Source organism: Oncorhynchus tshawytscha, linkage group LG03 (genome assembly GCF_018296145.1).
Source record: "Oncorhynchus tshawytscha isolate Ot180627B linkage group LG03, Otsh_v2.0, whole genome shotgun sequence".
Taxonomy (NCBI): Eukaryota; Metazoa; Chordata; class Actinopteri; order Salmoniformes; family Salmonidae; genus Oncorhynchus; species Oncorhynchus tshawytscha.
This window is the reverse complement of record NC_056431.1, coordinates 68,078,634-68,101,133: the sequence shown is the minus strand read 5'-3', so window position 1 is coordinate 68,101,133 and position 22,500 is coordinate 68,078,634. Positions and strand designations below refer to the sequence as shown.

At 41.9% G+C, this 22,500-nt stretch overlaps 1 protein-coding gene across 7 annotated transcripts in view; it reads left to right on the top strand.

Annotated features, from left to right (window-relative positions):
• Positions 1-5,889, top strand: part of LOC112224627 (inositol polyphosphate-4-phosphatase type I A-like) — a 48,442-nt gene extending 42,553 nt beyond the window's left edge. For 6 of the 7 annotated variants that reach the window (XM_042319877.1, XM_042319879.1, XM_042319878.1 and 3 more), the window contains 10 exons: positions 66-216; positions 485-625; positions 735-773; positions 916-1,088; positions 1,330-1,453; positions 2,147-2,414; positions 3,166-3,263; positions 3,374-3,486; positions 3,651-3,805; positions 4,167-5,889. In XM_042319877.1, coding sequence (XP_042175811.1) covers positions 66-216; positions 485-625; positions 735-773; positions 916-1,088; positions 1,330-1,453; positions 2,147-2,414; positions 3,166-3,263; positions 3,374-3,486; positions 3,651-3,805; positions 4,167-4,299 — 1,395 coding nt within the window. In that variant the 3' untranslated portion in view covers positions 4,300-5,889. The remainder of the gene's footprint in view (positions 1-65; positions 217-484; positions 626-734; positions 774-915; positions 1,089-1,329; positions 1,454-2,146; positions 2,415-3,165; positions 3,264-3,373; positions 3,487-3,650; positions 3,806-4,166) is intronic. The other variant, XM_042319880.1, reaches the window with a different exon arrangement.
• The last annotated feature ends 16,611 nt before the right edge of the window (positions 5,890-22,500 follow it).

Here is a 22,500-nt window from a genome sequence, read left to right as displayed (position 1 = left end):
CCCTCTATCTTTCTGTGACGCTCTCCCTCCACCCGGCCCTCTGACCCACCCTCTCTACCCTCCAGGAGAAGGTGTGGTTAAATGTAGATAAGAGTCTGGACTGTGTGATCCAGAGGGTGGAAAGACTGCTGGCCAAAGACAGGCTGCAGAGTGACAGCAGCAGTGAGGATGTGTTCCTGGATGCTCAGCAGCTGACCAACTCCATTACTAAGAGAAGTAAACATGCACATACATTCACATACTAGTCAAATGGATCTATTGAAGTGAAATAGGATATTTAACTAGACATTCCTGATTTTCAAACTAACTGATTGAGGGAAGGTATTTCAGTTTTTTATTTGTAATGCATTTGCAAAAATGTCCAAAAACCTGTGTTTGGGAATGATTGATGGATGGGTGGGTGGGTGGATGTGTGGCCGGGTGGGTGTATTGGTTTAGAAGTTGAGGTTAGGGGATAAAAGTGAATGTGTGTGAATCCCATGAGGTATCCATGGAAACAGGGAAGCCTTCTGGATACACCCTGGATCGTCATCTTCATCACCTCTTCTTCCTCCATCATCATCATTGTCATCATTCCCTCATCTGAGCACCACATGTCAATCAAACCATGAAAGACAAAAGCACTGTAGGTTCACGGCCACTTTGACTGTTCTATATTGTAACATAATTCTTTAACTAGCAGACATAAACACTGATGTCATAACACTGATGTTATGCTCTTCTCTCCCCTCTAGACAGCAGCCCAGACATAGAAAAAGAAAAGCCCTCCCCAGGTAGGAGTGTGTGTGTGTGTGTGTGTGTGTGTGTGTGTGTGTGTGTGTGTGTGTGTGTGTGTGTGTGTGTGTGTGTGTGTGTGTGTGTGTGTGTAAATGTCTGTGCATATATACTGTATAACCTCTCTCCTGTCTGTACCAGGTGAATGGAGTGATGCGTTGTACCCTCTCCTGACCACCCTGTCAGAGTGTGTGTCTCTGATGAGTGACAAGGCTAAGAAGTCCATGGTGTTCCTCCTAATGCAGGACAGTGCTCCCACCATCGCCATGAACCTCACGCTACAGTACCGAAGAGATGTGGTCTTCTGTCAGACGGTGGGTTTACTACACACACACACACACACACGCGCAGGTACATGCATGTGTGTGTACACACTCACACAACACCACTCTTGCACTGCAGCATAACTAGATGGATTTAATTGCTGTTCTGTAATATACATTGTTATTGAATTGATCAATAACATTGTTATTATAGATGTTTGACAGATGATTATATAGATGATTATAGTTGTATAGGTTATTGACAGTTGCATTGGTGTTTTCCACTATGTAGCTGTCAGCTCTGATCTGTGGCTTCGTCATCAAGCTGAGGAACTGTCTCTGTGACGACGGCTTCCTCAGGCAACTCCACACCATCGGCCTGCTGGTCCAGCATGAGGGCCTGCTTAGCACCTATGGTAACCTCCTGCCTGCCTGTGTGTGTGTGTGTGTGTGTGTGTGTGTGTGTGTGTGTGTGTGTGTGTGTGTGTGTGTGTGTGTGTGTGTGTGTGTGTGTGTGTGCATGTGTGCGTTCTTGTGTTTTCTTTAATGAAAATACACACACACAGGCACACATGATTATGTTGATTTGAAACCCACTTTTTTATTTTTTAAATGACAACTGAAACCTACTCTGACCCCTTTCTCTTAAATCATGACCACTGAAACCTACTCTGATCCCTTACTCTTAAATTATGACCACTGAAACCTACTCTGACCCCTTACTCTTAAATGATGACCACTGAAACCTACTCTGACCCCTTAGTCTTAAATTATGACCACTGAAACCTACTCTGATCCCTTACTCTTAAATTATGACCACTGAAACCTACTCTGACCCCTTACTCTTAAATTATGACCACTGAAACCTACTCTGACCCCTTTCTCTTAAATTATGACCACTGAAACCTACTCTGACCCCTTTCTCTTAAATCATGACCACTGAAACCTACTCTGACCCCTTTCTCTCTTCAATCTGAAAGGGGAGGAACTGAAACCTACTCTGACCCCTTACTCTTAAATTATGACCACTGAAACCTACTTTGACCCCTTACTCTTAAATTATGACTACTGAAACCTACTCTGACCACTTGTTCTCTTCAATCTTAAAGGGGATGAGCTGGCCATGTTGGAGGACATGAGTGTTGGCGTGATGGATCTGCGGAACGTCACCTTGAAAGTCACCCAGGCAACCTCGGTCTTCGGCCCAGACATGCTGCCTGTCATCACTGGGAACCGGGACGGCTTCAACGTCAGGGTTCCGTTACCAGCGCCGATGTTTGATGCGTTGCCGCGGGAGATCCAGAACGGCATGCTGCTGCGGGTGCAGCCTGTTCTCTTCAATGTGGGAATCAATGAACAGCAGACACTGGCAGAGAAGTGAGTGAACGAGAGAGGAGAGGGGAGGAAAGATGAGGAGAGGTGATGGAGGGAGGAGAGGTGATGGAGGGGTGATGGAGGGTGGAGGGGTGTTGGAGGGTGGAGGTAGGAGAGGTGATGGAGGTGATGGGGGAGGAGAGTGGATGGAGGGAGGAGAGGTGATGGAGGGGGTGGTGGAGGGAGGGAGGGAGGTGATAGATGGATGGAGGGATGGACGATAGGTGATGGAGGGGTGGTGGAGGGAGGAGAGGTGATGGCGGGGGAGGGAGGGAGGGAGGGAGGGAGGGAGGGAGGGAGGGAGGGAGGGAGGGAGGGAGGGAGGGAGGGAGGGAGGGAGGGAGGGAGGGAGGGAGGGAGGGAGGGAGGGAGGTGATGGATGGATGGAGGGAGGAGAGGTGATGGATGGAGGGAGGGACGAGAGGTGATGGATGGAGGGAGGGACGAGAGGTGATGGATGGAGGGAGGGACGAGAGGTGATGGAGAGAGGGAGGAGAGGTGGTGGAGGGAGGACCATCAGCACAATGTAAGAGAGGGGTAGTCAAAAGGTGTGTTACCATGGCAACGGCAGCCAGCTAATATTTGTGGTAATACCATTTGATTGATGAAAGTTACCTCCAATAATCACGAGTTGCACGAGGTGCTTGTTAAAAAATGCTGATGTGTTGTATCTTTGCTTAATGAGCAATACCGTGAATAAAATACAATCTGTCTGTCTGTCTGTCTGTCTGTCTGTCGATCTGTGTATTTATAGGTTTGGAGACACATCTCTCCAGGAGGTGATTAACATGGAGAGTATGGCTCGTCTCAGCTCCTACTACGACCAGTACAAAGAGGTCCTGCCTGAGGACTGTGAGTCATACACAACCTCATCTTAACCTCAACCCCTAATTAAGTGGACAACAACCGGGTTCCTAAAATGTACGTCAGTGCAATAATCCTCTCTTCTCTCTCCTCTTCAGGCCTCCCTCGTACCCGTAGTCAGACCAGCCTGCCTGAGCTGCTGAAGCTGCTGAGTCAGAACATCAGTGCCAGGAAGAGCAAGAACGTAGAGATCCTGTGGCAGGCAGCGGAGGTAGAGACATGCTCCCCTTTTTCTCTCTCTCTCTCCACAAGATCCTATTTTGTAGCACTCTGAATGAGCTGAAGTCTTTGCCTGACTCTCTACTCTCACCCATTCTCCTCTGCTCCCCACTTCTTTCTCTCTCTCTCCCTGTCTCTCGCTCTCTCCCTTCCCAGGTGTGTCGGCGTCTGAACGGCGTGCGTTTCACCAGCTGTAAGAGTGCTAAGGATCGTACAGCCATGTCTCTAACCCTGGAGCAGTGTCTGATACTCCAGCAGGAGCACGCCATGGCCCCACAGGTCTTCTTCCAGGCCCTCGACTGCATGCGCAGGTGAGCCAGCCACACAACTGCCTGAACAAAAAGAGACAAGACATTGTAACGTCTACCATGTAGAATTAGAAGAAAATAAAGAATTCTGTCCATGTTTATAATAACTTTATGTAATATAACTCCATCTCCAATTGATCTTTTAAACCCTCCCCCTATCCTTCTCTCTCCTGGCCTCTTCCCTCCCCTCCCCCCTCTCATTCTCTTTCCTCTCCTTCCCCTCTCATTCGCTCTACCCTCCTTTCCGTCTCTCTCCTCTCCTTTTCTCTCCTCTCCCTCTCTCCTTCTCTCCTCTCTGCTCCCCTCCCTATTCTACCCTCCCCTCCCCCTCCTTCTCTTTCCTCTCCTCTCCTCCTTCCGACAGTGAGGGCTGCAGACGAGAGAACACCATGAAGAATGTAGGATGTCGTAAATACGCCTTCAACTCCCTCCAGCTGAAGGCCTTTCCCAAACAGTACCGCCCCCCTGAGGGCACCTATGGGAAAGTAGATACCTGATTGGACAGCTGCCCATCTCTCAAAGTAGCCAATAGAAGGGGACAGAGACAAGACAATGTCAACGTCAGCAACAACATAAAAACAAAATAACTTCATGAAAGCAACCGATCCCTTTCTATAAGTGCTGACTCACTGTTGATGTTATCTGTGGTAGATTGATAGCGCTTCCCTCTCCTTTGCGATTAGTATCTCTGCGTTATGGCATGAGAACCACTACACGCACACAACAACAACAACTTAAAAACAGCTTTTGAAATACATTGTCACAGATTGTATTGATGTAAAAAAAACTTTAGTTCTAGAGCTGCAGTTGTTTTGGTTATCATGTGACCTGGGTTCTTACCACTGTCTCTCATGGAACTTCAAAGTGAAAATTACTCTTAAGTCAATTTAAAGAGAACAAAACCTTTGTGTACAGAGCATCAGTGTGTTATTTGCTCATGATTATACACAAGGATTAGATGTAGACACTTGTATCTGTGATGTATGAAGACCCATCCCAAACGTATATGATAATGCAGCTACTGGACAGGGTTAGTGCAAAATGGAGCGCCACTATGCTGTGTTTTGGTTTTTCTACTGAGTCAAACAGTTGTAGTGACAAGGTTCATCTTTCCCTTGGCCACTGCATGTTTATTTTATGTTGTATATCTTGTCATTGAGTGCATGGTACAATGCTCCATTATATTAGATGCAAGCATGGATGGGGTTCACACACAACCAAATTCATCCAAAAACAACTCAATTCAAATATATGATCACATGCTTGTAGATTGTATTCAACTGAAAAATAACATAGTGTCCAAATCTTGCACTTCCCCCAACCCCTGTCTGTTCATAAAGTACTGTTTAGATCCATGACCTAGGTGGTAGGCATATTAACTTTAAATCAAACAATAGACTCAGTCAAACTATAACATATTAGCTTAGAGTAAGGACCAGTGTTATAAGAAATATTATGTGGGCAGCTTTTCTCTGCGAGTTTCATCTCTTTTAAGAACCCCAGAGGAATACTACAACACTGATAGAAGCTAACTCACTCTGACGCTGCAGAGGGCGCCTGGCGGACTGGACCACCACAGGAGCAACAAATCATGGCTATATTTGTAATCCGATGGACAGAAACAGAAGTGTCTTACTGTTGAATGCGTTAGATAGAAAAGCCTTACATTATTATTGTACGTTTGGATATAATGGACTGGTACACTGCATAGAAAGAAGTCTGTTTACAATGCACAGCGTTATATGTTAAATTGTACTGTGAACCCCTCACTAGCTTCTGTTTCCATGTTTATCTATAGCTTTTATTGCACATTACAGAGACAGTTTATTTTTATTTAGGAAAACATTTTTCAACTTTATTTTGCTGAATATTATTGATGCTGATTGATGCACTGAAAATTGCTGAAAAAAGTTGCCAAAATGCTGCGAGTTTTATCCATTTAATTTGACATGTATGTATTTTCTTTGTATGTATTGAGCCACACACTTTCAGGTGAAAACATCTGTATCTGTACAGGTACAGGCTTTGCTGTAAAATGTGCTTTCCCCCTCAACTCTGTAATTTAAAATTAAAATATGAGCAGTAAACTGTTTCACCATATTCTGTGATATGTAAAGTATACCTCTGGTCTTTATATTCTGTCTGTCTGCATGTCTGTGATATGTAAAGTATACCTCTGGTCTTTATAGTCTGTCTGCATGTCTGTGATATGTAACGTATACCTCTGGTCTTTATATTCTGTCTGCATGTCTGTCTGTCTGTGATATGTAAAGTATACCTCTGGTCTTTATAGTCTGTCTGCATGTCTGTGATATGTAAAGTATACCTCTGGTCTTTATAGTCTGTCTGCTGTCTGTGATATGTAAAGTATACCTCTGGTCTTTATAGTCTGTCTGCATGTCTGTGATATGTAAAGTATACCTCTGGTCTTTATAGTCTGTCTGTCTGCATGTCTGTGATATGTAAAGTATACCTCTGGTCTTTATATTCTGTCTGCATGTCTGTCTGTCTGTGATATGTAAAGTATACCTCTGGTCTTTATAGTCTGTCTGTCTGCATGTCTGTGATATGTAAAGTATACCTCTGGTCTTTATAGTCTGTCTGTCTGCATGTCTGTGATATGTAAAGTATACCTCTGGTCTTTATAGTCTGTCTGTCTGTCTGCATGTCTGTGATATGTAAAGTATACCTCTGGTCTTTATAGTCTGTCTGTCTGCATGTCTGTGATATGTAAAGTATACCTCTGGTCTTTATAGTCTGTCTGTCTGCATGTCTGTGATATGTAAAGTATACCTCTGGTCTTTATAGTCTGTCTGTCTGCATGTCTGTGATATGTAAAGTATACCTCTGGTCTTTATAGTCTGTCTGCATGTCATGTCTGTGATATGTAAAGTATACCTCTGGTCTTTATAGTCTGTCTGTCTGCATGTCTGTGATATGTAAAGTATACCTCTGGTCTTTATAGTCTGTCTGTCTGTCATGTCTGTGATATGTAAAGTATACCTCTGGTCTTTATATTCTGTCTGCATGTCTGTCTGTCTGTGATATGTAAAGTATACCTCTGGTCTTTATAGTCTGTCTGTCTGCATGTCTGTGATATGTAAAGTATACCTCTGGTCTTTATAGTCTGTCTGCATGTCTGTCTGTCTGCATGTCTGTGATATGTAAAGTATACCTCTGGTCTTTATAGTCTGTCTGTCTGTCTGTCTGTCTGTCTGTCTGTCTGCATGTCTGTGATATGTAAAGTATACCTCTGGTCTTTATATTCTGTCTGTCTGCATGTCTGTGATATGTAAAGTATACCTCTGGTCTTTATAGTCTGTCTGTCTGCATGTCTGTGATATGTAAAGTATACCTCTGGTCTTTATATTCTGTCTGTCTGCATGTCTGTGATATGTAAAGTATACCTCTGGTCTTTATAGTCTGTCTGTCTGTCTGTCTGTCTGCATGTCTGTGATATGTAAAGTATACCTCTGGTCTTTATAGTCTGTCTGTCTGCATGTCTGTGATATGTAAAGTATACCTCTGGTCTTTATAGTCTGTCTGCATGTCTGTGATATGTAAAGTATACCTCTGGTCTTTATAGTCTGTCTGTCTGCATGTCTGTGATATGTAAAGTATACCTCTGGTCTTTATAGTCTGTCTGTCTGCATGTCTGTGATATGTAAAGTATACCTCTGGTCTTTATATTCTGTCTGCATGTCTGTGATATGTAAAGTATACCTCTGGTCTTTATATTCTGTCTGCATGTCTGTCTGTCTGTCTGTCTGTCTGTGATATGTAAAGTATACCTCTGGTCTTTATAGTCTGTCTGTCTGTCTGTCTGTCTGTCTGTCTGTGATATGTAAAGTATACCTCTGGTCTTTATAGTCTGTCTGTCTGTCTGTCTGTCTGCATGTCTGTGATATGTAAAGTATACCTCTGGTCTTTATAGTCTGTCTGCATGTCTGTGATATGTAAAGTATACCTCTGGTCTTTATATTCTGTCTGTCATGTCTGTCTGTCTGTCTGTCTGTCTGTCTGTGATATGTAAAGTATACCTCTGGTCTTTATAGTCTGTCTGTCTGTCTGTCTGTCTGTCTGTCTGTGATATGTAAAGTATACCTCTGGTCTTTATAGTCTGTCTGTCTGTCTGTGATATGTAAAGTATACCTCTGGTCTTTATAGTCTGTCTGTCATGTCTGTGATATGTAAAGTACCTCTGGTCTTTAGTCTGTCCTGTCTGGTCTTTATAGTCTGTCTGTCTGCATGTCTGTGATATGTAAAGTATACCTCTGGTCTTTATAGTCTGTCTGTCTGCATGTCTGTGATATGTAAAGTATACCTCTGGTCTTTATAGTCTGTCTGTCTGTCTGTCTGTCTGTGATATGTAAAGTATACCTCTGGTCTTTATAGTCTGTCTGTCTGTCTGTCTGTCTGTGATATGTAAAGTATACCTCTGGTCTTTATAGTCTGTCTGTCATGTCTGTGATATGTAAAGTATACCTCTGGTCTTTATAGTCTGTCTGCATGTCTGTGATATGTAAAGTATACCTCTGGTCTTTATAGTCTGTCTGTCTGTCTGTCTGTCTGCATGTCTGTGATATGTAAAGTATACCTCTGGTCTTTATAGTCTGTCTGTCTGTCTGTGATATGTAAAGTATACCTCTGGTCTTTATAGTCTGTCTGTCTGTCTGTGATATGTAAAGTATACCTCTGGTCTTTATAGTCTGTCTGTCTCTGTCTGTGATATGTAAAGTATACCTCTGGTCTTTATAGTCTGTCTGTCTGTCTGTGATATGTAAAGTATACCTCTGGTCTTTATAGTCTGTCTGTCTGTCTGTCTGTCTGCATGTCTGTGATATGTAAAGTATACCTCTGGTCTTTATAGTCTGTCTGTCTCTGTCTGTGATATGTAAAGTATACCTCTGGTCTTTATAGTCTGTCTGCATGTCTGTGATATGTAAAGTATACCTCTGGTCTTTATAGTCTGTCTGTCTGTCTGTCTGTCTGCATGTCTGTGATATGTAAAGTATACCTCTGGTCTTTATAGTCTGTCTGTCTGTCTGTGATATGTAAAGTATACCTCTGGTCTTTATAGTCTGTCTGCATGTCTGTGATATGTAAAGTATACCTCTGGTCTTTATAGTCTGTCTGTCTGTCTGTGATATGTAAAGTATACCTCTGGTCTTTATAGTCTGTCTGTCTGTCTGTCTGTCTGTCTGTGATATGTAAAGTATACCTCTGGTCTTTATAGTCTGTCTGCATGTCTGTGATATGTAAAGTATACCTCTGGTCTTTATAGTCTGTCTGTCTGTCTGTCTGTCTGTGATATGTAAAGTATACCTCTGGTCTTTTAGTCTAGTCTGTCTGCATGTCTGTGATATGTAAAGTATACCTCTGGTCTTTATAGTCTGTCTGTCTGTCTGTCTGTCTGTCTGTCTGTGATATGTAAAGTATACCTCTGGTCTTTATAGTCTGTCTGTCTGTCTGTCTGTCTGTCTGTGATATGTAAAGTATACCTCTGGTCTTTATAGTCTGTCTGTCTGTCTGTCTGTCTGTCTGTCTGTGATATGTAAAGTATACCTCTGGTCTTTATAGTCTGTCTGTCTGTCTGTGATATGTAAAGTATACCTCTGGTCTTTATAGTCTGTCTGTCTGTCTGTCTGTGATATGTAAAGTATACCTCTGGTCTTTATAGTCTGTCTGTCTGTCTGTCTGTCTGTCTGCATGTCTGTGATATGTAAAGTATACCTCTGGTCTTTATAGTCTGTCTGTCTGTCTGTGATATGTAAAGTATACCTCTGGTCTTTATAGTCTGTCTGCATGTCTGTGATATGTAAAGTATACCTCTGGTCTTTATAGTCTGTCTGTCTGTCTGTCTGTCTGCATGTCTGTGATATGTAAAGTATACCTCTGGTCTTTATAGTCTGTCTGTCTGTCTGTGATATGTAAAGTATACCTCTGGTCTTTATAGTCTGTCTGTCTGTCTGTGATATGTAAAGTATACCTCTGGTCTTTATAGTCTGTCTGCATGTCTGTGATATGTAAAGTATACCTCTGGTCTTTATAGTCTGTCTGTCTGCATGTCTGTGATATGTAAAGTATACCTCTGGTCTTTATAGTCTGTCTGTCTGTCTGTCTGTGATATGTAAAGTATACCTCTGGTCTTTATAGTCTGTCTGTCTGTCTGTGATATGTAAAGTATACCTCTGGTCTTTATAGTCTGTCTGTCTGTCTGTCTGTGATATGTAAAGTATACCTCTGGTCTTTATAGTCTGTCTGTCTGTCTGTCTGTCTGTCTGTGATATGTAAAGTATACCTCCGGTCTTTATAGTCTGTCTGTCTGTCTGTCTGTCTGTCTGTCTGTGATATGTAAAGTATACCTCTGGTCTTTATAGTCTGTCTGTCTGTCTGTCTGTCTGTCTGTCTGTGATATGTAAAGTATACCTCTGGTCTTTATAGTCTGTCTGTCTGTCTGTGATATGTAAAGTATACCTCTGGTCTTTATAGTCTGTCTGCATGTCTGTGATATGTAAAGTATACCTCTGGTCTTTATAGTCTGTCTGTCTGTCTGTCTGTCTGTCTGTGATATGTAAAGTATGTCTCCTGTCTTTATAGTCTGTCTGTCTGTCTGTCTGTCTGTCTGTGATATGTAAAGTATACCTCTGGTCTTTATAGTCTGTCTGTCTGTCTGTCTGTCTGTCTGTGATATGTAAAGTATACCTCTGGTCTTTATAGTCTGTCTGTCTCTGTCTGTGATATGTAAAGTATACCTCTGGTCTTTATAGTCTGTCTGTCTGTCTGTCTGTCTGTCTGTGATATGTAAAGTATACCTCTGGTCTTTATAGTCTGTCTGCATGTCTGTGATATGTAAAGTATACCTCTGGTCTTTATAGTCTGTCTGTCTGTCTGTCTGTCTGTGATATGTAAAGTATACCTCTGGTCTTTATAGTCTGTCTGCATGTCTGTGATATGTAAAGTATACCTCTGGTCTTTATAGTCTGTCTGTCTGTCTGTGATATGTAAAGTATACCTCTGGTCTTTATAGTCTGTCTGTCTGTCTGTCTGTCTGTCTGTCTGCATGTCTGTGATATGTAAAGTATACCTCTGGTCTTTATAGTCTGTCTGTCTGTCTGTGATATGTAAAGTATACCTCTGGTCTTTATAGTCTGTCTGCATGTCTGTGATATGTAAAGTATACCTCTGGTCTTTATAGTCTGTCTGTCTGTCTGTCTGTCTGTCTGTCTATGTCTGTATACCTCTGGTCTTTATAGTCTGTCTGTCTGTCTTTATCTGGTCTGTCTGTCTCTGTCTGTGATATGTAAAGTATACCTCTGGTCTTTATAGTCTGTCTGCATGTCTGTGATATGTAAAGTATACCTCTGGTCTTTATAGTCTGTCTGCATGTCTGTGATATGTAAAGTATACCTCTGGTCTTTATAGTCTGTCTGTCTGCATGTCTGTGATATGTAAAGTATACCTCTGGTCTTTATAGTCTGTCTGTCTGTCTGTCTGCATGTCTGTGATATGTAAAGTATACCTCTGGTCTTTATAGTCTGTCTGTCTGTCTGTCTGTGATATGTAAAGTATACCTCTGGTCTTTATAGTCTGTCTGTCTGCATGTCTGTGATATGTAAAGTATACCTCTGGTCTTTATAGTCTGTCTGTCTGCATGTCTGTGATATGTAAAGTATACCTCTGGTCTTTATATTCTGTCTGCATGTCTGTGATATGTAAAGTATACCTCTGGTCTTTATATTCTGTCTGTCTGTCTGCATGTCTGTGATATGTAAAGTATACCTCTGGTCTTTATATTCTGTCTGTCTGCATGTCTGTGATATGTAAAGTATACCTCTGGTCTTTATAGTCTGTCTGTCTGTCTGCATGTCTGTGATATGTAAAGTATACCTCTGGTCTTTATATTCTGTCTGTCTGCATGTCTGTGATATGTAAAGTATACCTCTGGTCTTTATAGTCTGTCTGTCTGCATGTCTGTGATATGTAAAGTATACCTCTGGTCTTTATATTCTGTCTGCATGTCTGTGATATGTAAAGTATACCTCTGGTCTTTATAGTCTGTCTGCATGTCTGTGATATGTAAAGTATACCTCTGGTCTTTATAGTCTGTCTGCATGTCTGTGATATGTAAAGTATACCTCTGGTCTTTATAGTCTGTCTGTCTGCATGTCTGTGATATGTAAAGTATACCTCTGGTCTTTATAGTCTGTCTGTCTGTCTGTCTGTCTGTCTGTCTGTCTGTCTGTCTGCATGTCTGTGATATGTAAAGTATACCTCTGGTCTTTATAGTCTGTCTGTCTGTCTGTCTGTCTGCATGTCTGTGATATGTAAAGTATACCTCTGGTCTTTATAGTCTGTCTGTCTGTCTGTCTGTCTGTCTGCATGTCTGTGATATGTAAAGTATACCTCTGGTCTTTATAGTCTGTCTGTCTGCATGTCTGTGATATGTAAAGTATACCTCCGGTCTTTATAGTCTGTCTGTCTGTCTGCATGTCTGTGATATGTAAAGTATACCTCCGGTCTTTATAGTCTGTCTGTCTGTCTGCATGTCTGTGATATGTAAAGTATACCTCTGGTCTTTATATTCTGTCTGTCTGTCTGTCTGTCTGTCTGCATGTCTGTGATATGTAAAGTATACCTCTGGTCTTTATAGTCTGTCTGTCTGTCTGTCTGTCTGTCTGTCTGTCTGTCTGTCTGTCTGTCTGCATGTCTGTGATATGTAAAGTATACCTCTGGTCTTTATATTCTGTCTGTCTGTCTGTCTGTCTGTCTGTCTGCATGTCTGTGATATGTAAAGTATACCTCTGGTCTTTATAGTCTGTCTGCATGTCTGTGATATGTAAAGTATACCTCTGGTCTTTATAGTCTGTCTGTCTGTCTGTCTGTCTGCATGTCTGTGATATGTAAAGTATACCTCTGGTCTTTATAGTCTGTCTGTCTGTCTGTCTGTCTGCATGTCTGTGATATGTAAAGTATACCTCTGGTCTTTAAAGTCTGTCTGTCTGCATGTCTGTGATATGTAAAGTATACCTCCGGTCTTTATAGTCTGTCTGTCTGTCTGCATGTCTGTGATATGTAAAGTATACCTCCGGTCTTTATAGTCTGTCTGCATGTCTGTGATATGTAAAGTATACCTCTGGTCTTTAAAGTCTGTCTGTCTGCATGTCTGTGATATGTAAAGTATACCTCTGGTCTTTATAGTCTGTCTGTCTGCATGTCTGTGATATGTAAAGTATACCTCTGGTCTTTATAGTCTGTCTGTCTGCATGTCAAATCAAATCAAATCAAATTTGATTTGTCACATACACATGGTCTGCATGTGGAAATTATTAGGAAATGGAAGACATACAAGACCACTGATAATCTCCCTCGATCTGGGGCTCCATGCAAGATCTCATCTCAAATCCCAGAACCACACGGGGGGACCTAGTGAATGACCTGCAGAGAGCTGGGACCAAAGTAACAAAGACTACCATCAGTAACACACTACGCCGCCAGGGACTCAAATCCTGCAGTGCCAGACGTGTCCCCCTGCTTAAGCCAGTACATGTCCAGGCCCGTCTGAAGTTTGCTAGAGAGCATTTGTATTATCCAGAAGAAGATTGGGAGAATGTCATATGGTCAGATGAAACCAAAATAGAACTTTTTGGTAAAAACTCAACTCGTTGTGTTTGGAGGACAAAGAATGCTGAGTTGCATCCAAAGAACACCATACTTACTGTGAAGCATGGGGGTGGAAACATCATGCTTTGGGGCTGTTTTTCTGCAAAGGGACCAGGACGACTGATCCGTGTAAAGGAAAGAATGAATAGGGTCATGTATCGTGAGATTTTGAGTGAAAACCTCCTTCCATCAGCAAGGGCATTGAAGATGAAATGTGGCTGGGTCTTTCAGCATGACAATGATCCCAAACACACCGCCCGGGCAATGAAGGAGTGGCTTCGTAAGAAGCATTTCAAGGTCCTGTGTTAACCTGTGTTAACGAGAGAATGACTGACTTGATGTCAGCTGGTCCTTTTGTGGCAGGGCTGAAATGCAGTGGAAATGTTTTTGGGGGGGAATCAGTTCATTTGCATGGCAAAGAGGGACTTTGCAATTAATTGCAATTCATCTGATCACTCTTCATAACATTCTGGAGTATATGCAAATTGCCATCATACAAACTGAGGCAGCGGACTGTGTGAAAATTAATATTTGTGTCATTCTCAAAACTTCTGGCCACAACTGTACATTCTGCTGCTGTACATGTATATTGTACATTCAGGGCACGTGCTTTGTACATTCAGGGCATGTGCTGAGCTTGTATCATATTGACTAGGTTATATTTGATCTGTCTCTGTGTTAATGTATCATAGTGGCTAGGTTATATTTGATCTGCCTCTGTGTTAATGTATGTTAATGTATCTTAGCTAGGTTATATTTGCTCTGTCTCTGTGTTAATGTATCATATTGGCTAGGTTATGTTTGATCTGTCTCTGTGTTAATGTATCATATTGGCTAGGTTATGTTTGATCTGTCTCTGTGTTAATGTAACATAGTGGCTAGGATATGTTTGATCTGTCTCTGTGTTAATGTATCATAGTGGCTAGGTTATATTTGATCTGTCTCTGTGTTAATGTAACATAGTGGCTAGGATATGTTTGATCTGTCTCTGTGTTAATGTATCATAGTGGCTAGGTTATATTTGATCTGCCTCTGTGTTAATGTATGTTAATGTATCTTAGCTAGGTTATATTTGATCTGTCTCTGTGTTAATGTATCATATTGGCTAGGTTATGTTTGATCTGTCTCTGTGTTAATGTAACATAGTGGCTAGGATATGTTTGATCTGTCTCTGTGTTAATGTATCATAGTGGCTAGGTTATATTTGATCTGTCTCTGTGTTAATGTATCATAGTGGCTAGGTTATATTTGATCTGTCTCTGTGTTAATGTATCTTAGCTAGGTTATATTTGATCTGTCTCTGTGTTAATGTATCTTAGCTAGGTTATATTTGCTCTGCCTCTGTGTTAATGTATCTTAGCTAGGTTATATTTGATCTGTCTCTGTGTTAATGTATCATAGTGGCTAGGTTATATTTGATCTGTCTCTGTGTTAATGTATCATAGTGGCTAGGTTATATTTGATCTGTCTCTGTGTTAATGTATGTTAATGTATCTTAGCTAGGTTATATTTGCTCTGCCTCTGTGTTAATGTATCATATTGGCTAGGATATATTTGATCTGTCTCTGTGTTAATGTATGTTAATGTATCTTAGCTAGGTTATATTTGCTCTGCCTCTGTGTTAATGTATCATATTGGCTAGGATATATTTGATCTGTCTCTGTGTTAATGTATCATAGTGGCTAGGATATATTTGATCTGTCTCTGTGTTAATGTATCATAGTGGCTAGGTTATATTTGATCTGTCTCACCCTGTGTTCTATGCTCCAAGAGGAGTAGTAATGATAGCCATGATGGCCCTGGCCGCCCCTAATGTAGACATCCTGCATCACCTGTGTCCATGGCAACACCAATGTGGAGAATGTGTGCAATAACACGCTGCGGGTGCTTCAAGCATGTAACAGACTGGAGGTACAGTGCCTTTGGAAAGTATTATTTATTTATTATTTATTTTATTTCACCTCTATTTAACCAGGTAGGCCAGTTGAGACCAGTTCTCATTTACATCTGTGACCTGGCTGTAACGGTTGTCTGTGGTGGAAGAAGGTGAGGACCAATGCGCAGCATGGTAAGTGTTCATATTCTTTAATAGAACTCAGAACACTAAAATACGAAACCAACAACAGAACGAAATGAAACCGAAACAGTTCTGTCTGGTAACAGATACGAAACAGAAAATAATCACCCACAACTCAAGGGTGAAAACAGGCTGCCTAAGTATGGTTCTCAATCAGGGACAACGATTGACAGCTGCCTCTGATTGAGAACCATACCAGGCCAAACACAGAAATACCAAATCATAGAAAAAAGAACATAGACTGCCCACCCAACTCACGCCCTGACTAACTAAAACAAAGACATCACAAAGGAACTAAGGTCAGAACGTGACACTGGCCAAGATAAAGCAAAGCAGTGCAACAAAAAACAACAACACAGAGTTACACATAAACAAACGTACAGTCAATAACAATAGAAAAAATCAATATACAGTGTGTGCAAATGGCGTAAGGAGGTAAGGCAATAAATAGGCCATAGTAGTGAAGTAATTACAATTTAGCAAATGAACACTGGAGTGATAGATGTGCAGATGATGATGTGCAAGTAGAATTACTGGTGTGCAAAAGAGCAAAAAGAAACAAAAAAACAATATGGGATGAGATAGGTAGATGGGCTATTTACAGATGGGCTGTGTACAGCTGCAGCGATCGGTGAGCTGCTCAGATAGCTGATGCTTAAAGTTAGTGAAGGAGATATGAGTCTCCAACTTCAGCAATTTTTGCAATTCGTTCCAGTCATTGGCAGCAGAGAACTGGAAGGAAAGGCGGCCAAAGGAGATCTTGGCTTTGGGGATGACCAGTGAGATGTACCTGCTGGAGCGTGGTCTACAGGTGGGTGTTGTTATGGTGACCAGTAAGCTGAGATAAGGCGGAACTTTACCTAGCAGACTTATAGATGACCTATAGAAGACTTATAGATGACCTGGAGCCAGTGGGTCTGGCGATGAATATGTAGAGAGGGCCAGCCGACGAGAGCATACAGGTCGCAGTGGTGGGTGGTATATGGGGCTTTGGTGACAAAACAGATGTCACTGTGATAGACTGCATCCAGTTTGCTGAGTAGAGTGTTGGAGGCTATTTTGTAAATGACATCACAGAAGTCGAGGATTGGTAGGATAGTCAGTTTTACGAGGGTATGTTTGGCAGCATGAGTGAAAGAGGCTTTGTTGCGAAATAGGAAGCCGATTCTAGATTTAATTTTGGATTGGAGATGCTTAATGTGAGTCTGGAAGGAGAGTTTACAGTCTAACCAGACAGCTAGGTATTTGTAGTTGTCCACATATTCTAAGTCAGAACCGTCCAGAGTGGTGATGCTAGTCGGGCGGGCGGGTGCCGGCAGAGATCGGTTGAAAAGCATGCATTTAGTTTTACTAGCGTTTAAGAGCAGTTGGAGGTCACGGAAGGAGTGTTGTATGGCATTGAAGCTCGTTTGGAGGTTTGTTAACACAGTGTCCAAAGAAGGGCCATATGTAAACAGAATGGTGTCGTCTGAGTAGAGGTGGATCAAGGAATCACCCGCAGCAAGAGCGACATCATTTATATATACAGAGAAAAGAGTCGGCCCGAGAACTGAACCCTGTGGTACCCCCTTAGAGACTGCCAGAGGCCGGACAACAAGCTCTCCGATTTGACACACTGAACTCTATGAAGTATTCAGACCTCATGACGTTTTCCAAATTTTTTGCATTATAGTCTTTTTCTAACATGGATGAAATAAATACAGATCCTCAGCAATCTGTACACAATATCCCATAATGACAAAGCAAAAACAGGTTTTAATACATTTTCACAAATGTATTTAAAAAAAAAAAAATTGAGCTCAGGTGCATCCTGTTTCCATTGATCATCCTTTAGATGTTTCTATAACTTGATTGGAGTCCACATGTGGTAAATTCAATTGATTGAACATGATTTGGAAAGGCACAGAACTGCCTATAAAAGGTACCACAGTTGACAGTGGAAGGCTCTCCTCAGTAAAAGGCACATGACAGCCCGCTTGGATTTTGCCAAAAGGCACCGGTCCAGCCAGAGCCCGGACTTGAACCTGATGGAACATCTCTGGAGAGACCTGAAAATAGCTGTGCAGTAACGCTCCCATCCAACCTGACAGAGCTTGAGAGGATCTGCAGAGAAGAATGGGAGAAACTCCCCAAATACAGAGTTGCCAAGCTTGTGGCGTTATATCCAAGAAGAGTTGCGGCTGTAATCACTGACAAATCAAATCAAATTTATTTATATAGCCCTTCGTACATCAGCTGATATCTCAAAGTGCTGTACAGAAACCCAGCCTAAAACCCCAAACAGCAAGCAATGCAGGTGTAGAAGCACGGTGGCTAGGAAAAACTCCCTAGAAAGGCCAAAACCTAGGAAGAAACCTAGAGAGGAACCAGGCTATGTGGGGTGGCCAGTCCTCTTCTGGCTGTGCCGGGTGGAGATTATAACAGAGCATGGCCAAGATGTTCAAATGTTCATAAATGACCAGCATGGTCAAATAATAATAAGGCAGAACAGTTGAAACTGGAGCAGCAGCACGGCCAGGTGGACTGGGGACGGCAAGGAGTCATCATGTCAGGTAGTCCTGGGGCATGGTCCTAGGGCTCAGGTCAGTTGAAACTGGAGCAGCAGCACGGCCAGGTGGACTGGGGACAGCAAGGAGTCATCATGTCAGGTATTCCTGGGGCATGGTCCTAGGGCTCAGGTCCTCAGAGAGAGAGAGAGAGAAAGAGAGAAAGAGAGAATTAGAGAACGCACACCTAGATTCACACAGGACACCGAATAGGACAGGAGAGGTACTACAAAGGTGCTTCAACAAATTACTGAGTAAAGGGTCTGAAGACTAATGTAACTGTGATACTTCTGTCATTATTTTTATTATAAATGAGAAAAAATGCAATTTAATAAACAATTTAATACATTTTAGAATAAGGCTGTAACGTAACAAACTGTGGATAAAGTCAAGGGGTCTAAGTACTTTCCAGAAGGCACTGTATAGTGTTGTTGTGTTCAGTAATTTTATTGTTAAAAGGTAGATGATGTAAGACCCTGGCAATGAGATTCATATGGTTTATTTAGATAGAATTGTCAAGGCAGCTTTTTCTCTGTAAACAAACACCCAAAGGAATGTGCTTACATCATCACATGGTGCATAGAATATGCATTTAACAGTAAGAGATCACATGTTGTGGAAGGATGCTATGTAGTGTCTGTTGACCTCTCTGACAATACACTGTTGTTATCTCCGTCTCAGACACATGCCAGTGGAGCTCTACTCAATTAGAGCTCTGGAAAGAGAGAACTGATTTGACATGCTGTTCTATTGAATTGAGACGTAGCAGAGTGAGCAAAGCAGAACTGTGGAGAGAGGCTGGAGTTTACACCACATGTTGCCATGACAACAACAAAGTAGTCGCTATAAGAAACCGATTGGCACCCAGACTTGTTTTTGCCCCACTGACACAGGCCCGGGCTCTAAGATTGAATTCACATGAAGTGAAAGCGTAGAGGGAATACTGTAATGTTCTAATTTGCGGGGTTCTGACCACTCTGTGTTCCGTGTTGTAGATCCCCATATTCTGAGGTGCTGCCAAGCTCATCCTTGAGAATGTGGTCAGTTCGGAACACTTCCATGGCCCGGATATTGTGGACACAAATGTCAGCGAGAGATCTCTGGTGGCCACGGCTCCCCTCACCAACCTTGCTCTGGCTGTAAGGATGGAACCCTCCCTTCCCAGCCAACTCAAAGGCCTCTACATCATGGGAGACAACACAGAGTGTAAGGGCTATGATTTATTTGCTTCAGGTCAGCGTATCTGGTAAATGAATGGTAAATGTATAGATTAATGGGTGGATTGCCATAGGCTTTAATGAGGAAACACCACAGTGTGTGCGGAGTACAACTTCGACCGCCATCACGGAAGCAGCTTACATCGTCCTGAATAAATGATAAAATACAACCAATACCTTCAACATTGTGATTGATATTTTTGTGTTCTGGTTCCACTCTACAGTCTTGGTGTGATGGCTGGCTGGCTCAGGTGTCAGAGAAGGCTTGCTTCATAGCCCGGATCTTCCGTAACACTATGGAGGAGTCCTACAGCGAGCACTCCCAGGCGCAGATGGTTGACAGTATGGGACTTGTGTCATGTGACTCCTACGCTATGGCGGCGGCAATTGATGACGCCTTCGTCACAGTGAGAGCGACCACATGGCGTGGTGCTCCTGAACACATTGGGCATGCTGAAGAAGACTCACAAGGCCTTTGTCATGAGGAAGGTGAACATGGAGAGGTTTGAGCAGCTGATGAGCTAACCACTAAACTGTAGAACTAAACTAACAGCTGTTTGATGATCATGACCACTCTATGGGACCGTAACCAGGGAACAGTGACAACTCTAACCTCACCCAATCACCCCAAGACCATTACTTAAGCACACACCATAATCCCTCCTTAACAGAAACATTACAACAGTGGCCCCCACTCACACAGCTGATTAGAGAACAGAGACTCAACTGGTTAAAGAGATTGAAGAGGACATTAAGCACTTACAAATTCGTAACATATCATACGAATTGCAGGAAAACATTATTTTTTTTACAAAACCTCTCTACCATCACTTTAAGAAGGAACATATTTTCATGTCTTTGTATTTGATCTTGGACAGACAATGTGTGGGTTCATGAAATAGGGCCACACAGTGTATGACTGCTCAATACAAATCTGGGCAAAATCTGTCGATGTCGATGTGCCCTTGAGCATAAACGATCATGCAAGAGGTTTTGCAATGATTTCCATGTCGAAGATATGAAACATATTTGTTGGTCTGATGTGTGTATTGAGAAACATCTGGACGCTAAAACTAAGCATTTATGAAACTGCTTCTTCTGGTTACTGATAGACATGCGTGGATGAAGAAACTGACTGTTAGATCTTCCAAATCTCCATGGGTAGATGATGAATTGAAAAACTAGATGGCTGCGAGGGATGAGGCAAAGGGAATAGCAAATAAGTCTGATAATACAGCAGACTGGTAAACATACAGAATATTGAGAAATTCAGTAACTAAACTAAACAAAAATAAGAAACTATACTATAGCACAAACATAAATGATATAAAGAATAATAGTAAAAAAGCTCTGTAGAAAATTTCTAGGAAAAAAAGCAAACTCGGCTCCATCTCATTGAGACAGATAGCTTGTTCATAACAAAACCCTTTGATATTGCCATCCACTTGAGGTGAGTAAGACATGCAAACAACAAATGCTTAGCCTTTATACTTATGCATAATAGACCAAATAATGAAAGACAAGTAGTGTAGTTTTGAGTTCCACAACGTGGGTGTGGAAGAGGTGAAACAATTGTTGCTATCTATAAACAAGGACAAACCTCCTGGTACCGACAACCGGGATGATAAATTGCTGAGGTTGGTAGCAGAATACATTGTGACTCCTGTTTCCCACATCTTCAATTTAAGCCTAGAAGACGGTGTGCCCTCAGACATGGAGGGAGTCAAAGGTCATTCCACTAGCCAAGAATAGCAAAGCACCCTTTAATGGTTCAAACAGCCAACCAATCAGCCTGTTACAAGTGCTTAGCAAACTTTTGTGAGAAAATGGTGTTTGATCAAATAAAAAAATATTTCACAGAAAACGAATTGAACAACAGACTTTCAGCATGTTTACAGGGAAGGGCTCAATATGCTCAGCACTGACACAAATGACTGATGATTGGCTGAAAGAAATTGATAGTAAGAAGATTGTGAGAGCTGTTTTGTTTGACTTCAGTGCAGCTTTTGATGTCATTGATCATAACCTAATTGCTGGAAAAACTTAGGTATTATGGATTTGCATCCTCTGCCTTATTATGGATTGAGAGTTACCTATCTAATAGAACACAGAGGGTTTTGGTTACCGCAGGGCAGCCGGTTTGGGTCATTATTGTTTCCTGTTTTTACTAATGACCTTCCACTGACCTTGAATAAAGCCTGTGTGTCTATGTACGGTGACGACTCAACAGTATACACGTCGGCTGCAACAGTAAAATAAATAAATGAGACTTAACATAGAGCTCTAGTCAGTTCTAGAATGGGTAACTAGCAATAGGCTGGTGATAAATATCTCATCATTTTTGGGACAAATCACTCGCTCAACCCTAAACCTTGTTTAGATCTATTATTGAATAAAGTGGCTATTGAGCAAGGTGAGGAGACTAAACTGCTGGGTGTAACCCTAGATAGTGTTTGTTTGGACCCCAGGAAGAGTAGATCCCTAATAAATAAGAATACAAATAGCAAGCTTTCAAGGTCAAAACATATAGATTCATTGGTTGCTAAAATGGGAAGAGGTCTGACCATGACAGGACGTTGCTCTGCCTTCTTGACATCTCAGTCAACCAGACAGATCCCACAGGCCCTAGTTTTGTCGCACCTGGACTTCTGCCCAGCTGTCTGGTCATGTGCGGCAAAGGACATAGGTAAATTGCAGTTGGTCAGGAACAAAGCAGCACGTATCGCACTTTGATGTACGTGCATGTCTGTCTTTCCAGGCTCAAAGTTGAATAGAGATGGACTGCATCATTATTGGTCTTTGTGTGAGGTATTGATGTGTTGAAGGTACCATACTGGGAACACACAGTATTAAATAGAGCTATCAATACATGGAAATCTCTGCCACCCCAGGTAACTCAAGCTAGTAATAAAACCAGTTTTTTTAAAAAGATAAAAGATCACCTTACTGCACGAAGGGGACTGTGAAGAGACACAGCCATTTTATATACAGTATATTTGTATCATTTGCACTGTATTATGTATTAGACCTAGATATTGTGTGTATGTACTGATATGTAGGCTGTGACGTTTCAAATGGATGTATTTCAGTCCTTGACTAATAATGTTAGTCAATATGTATGATGTCATGTTTCATGTGGACCCCAGGAAGAGTGGCTGATGCTTTTTCAGTGTCTAGTGGGGATCCTAATAAATG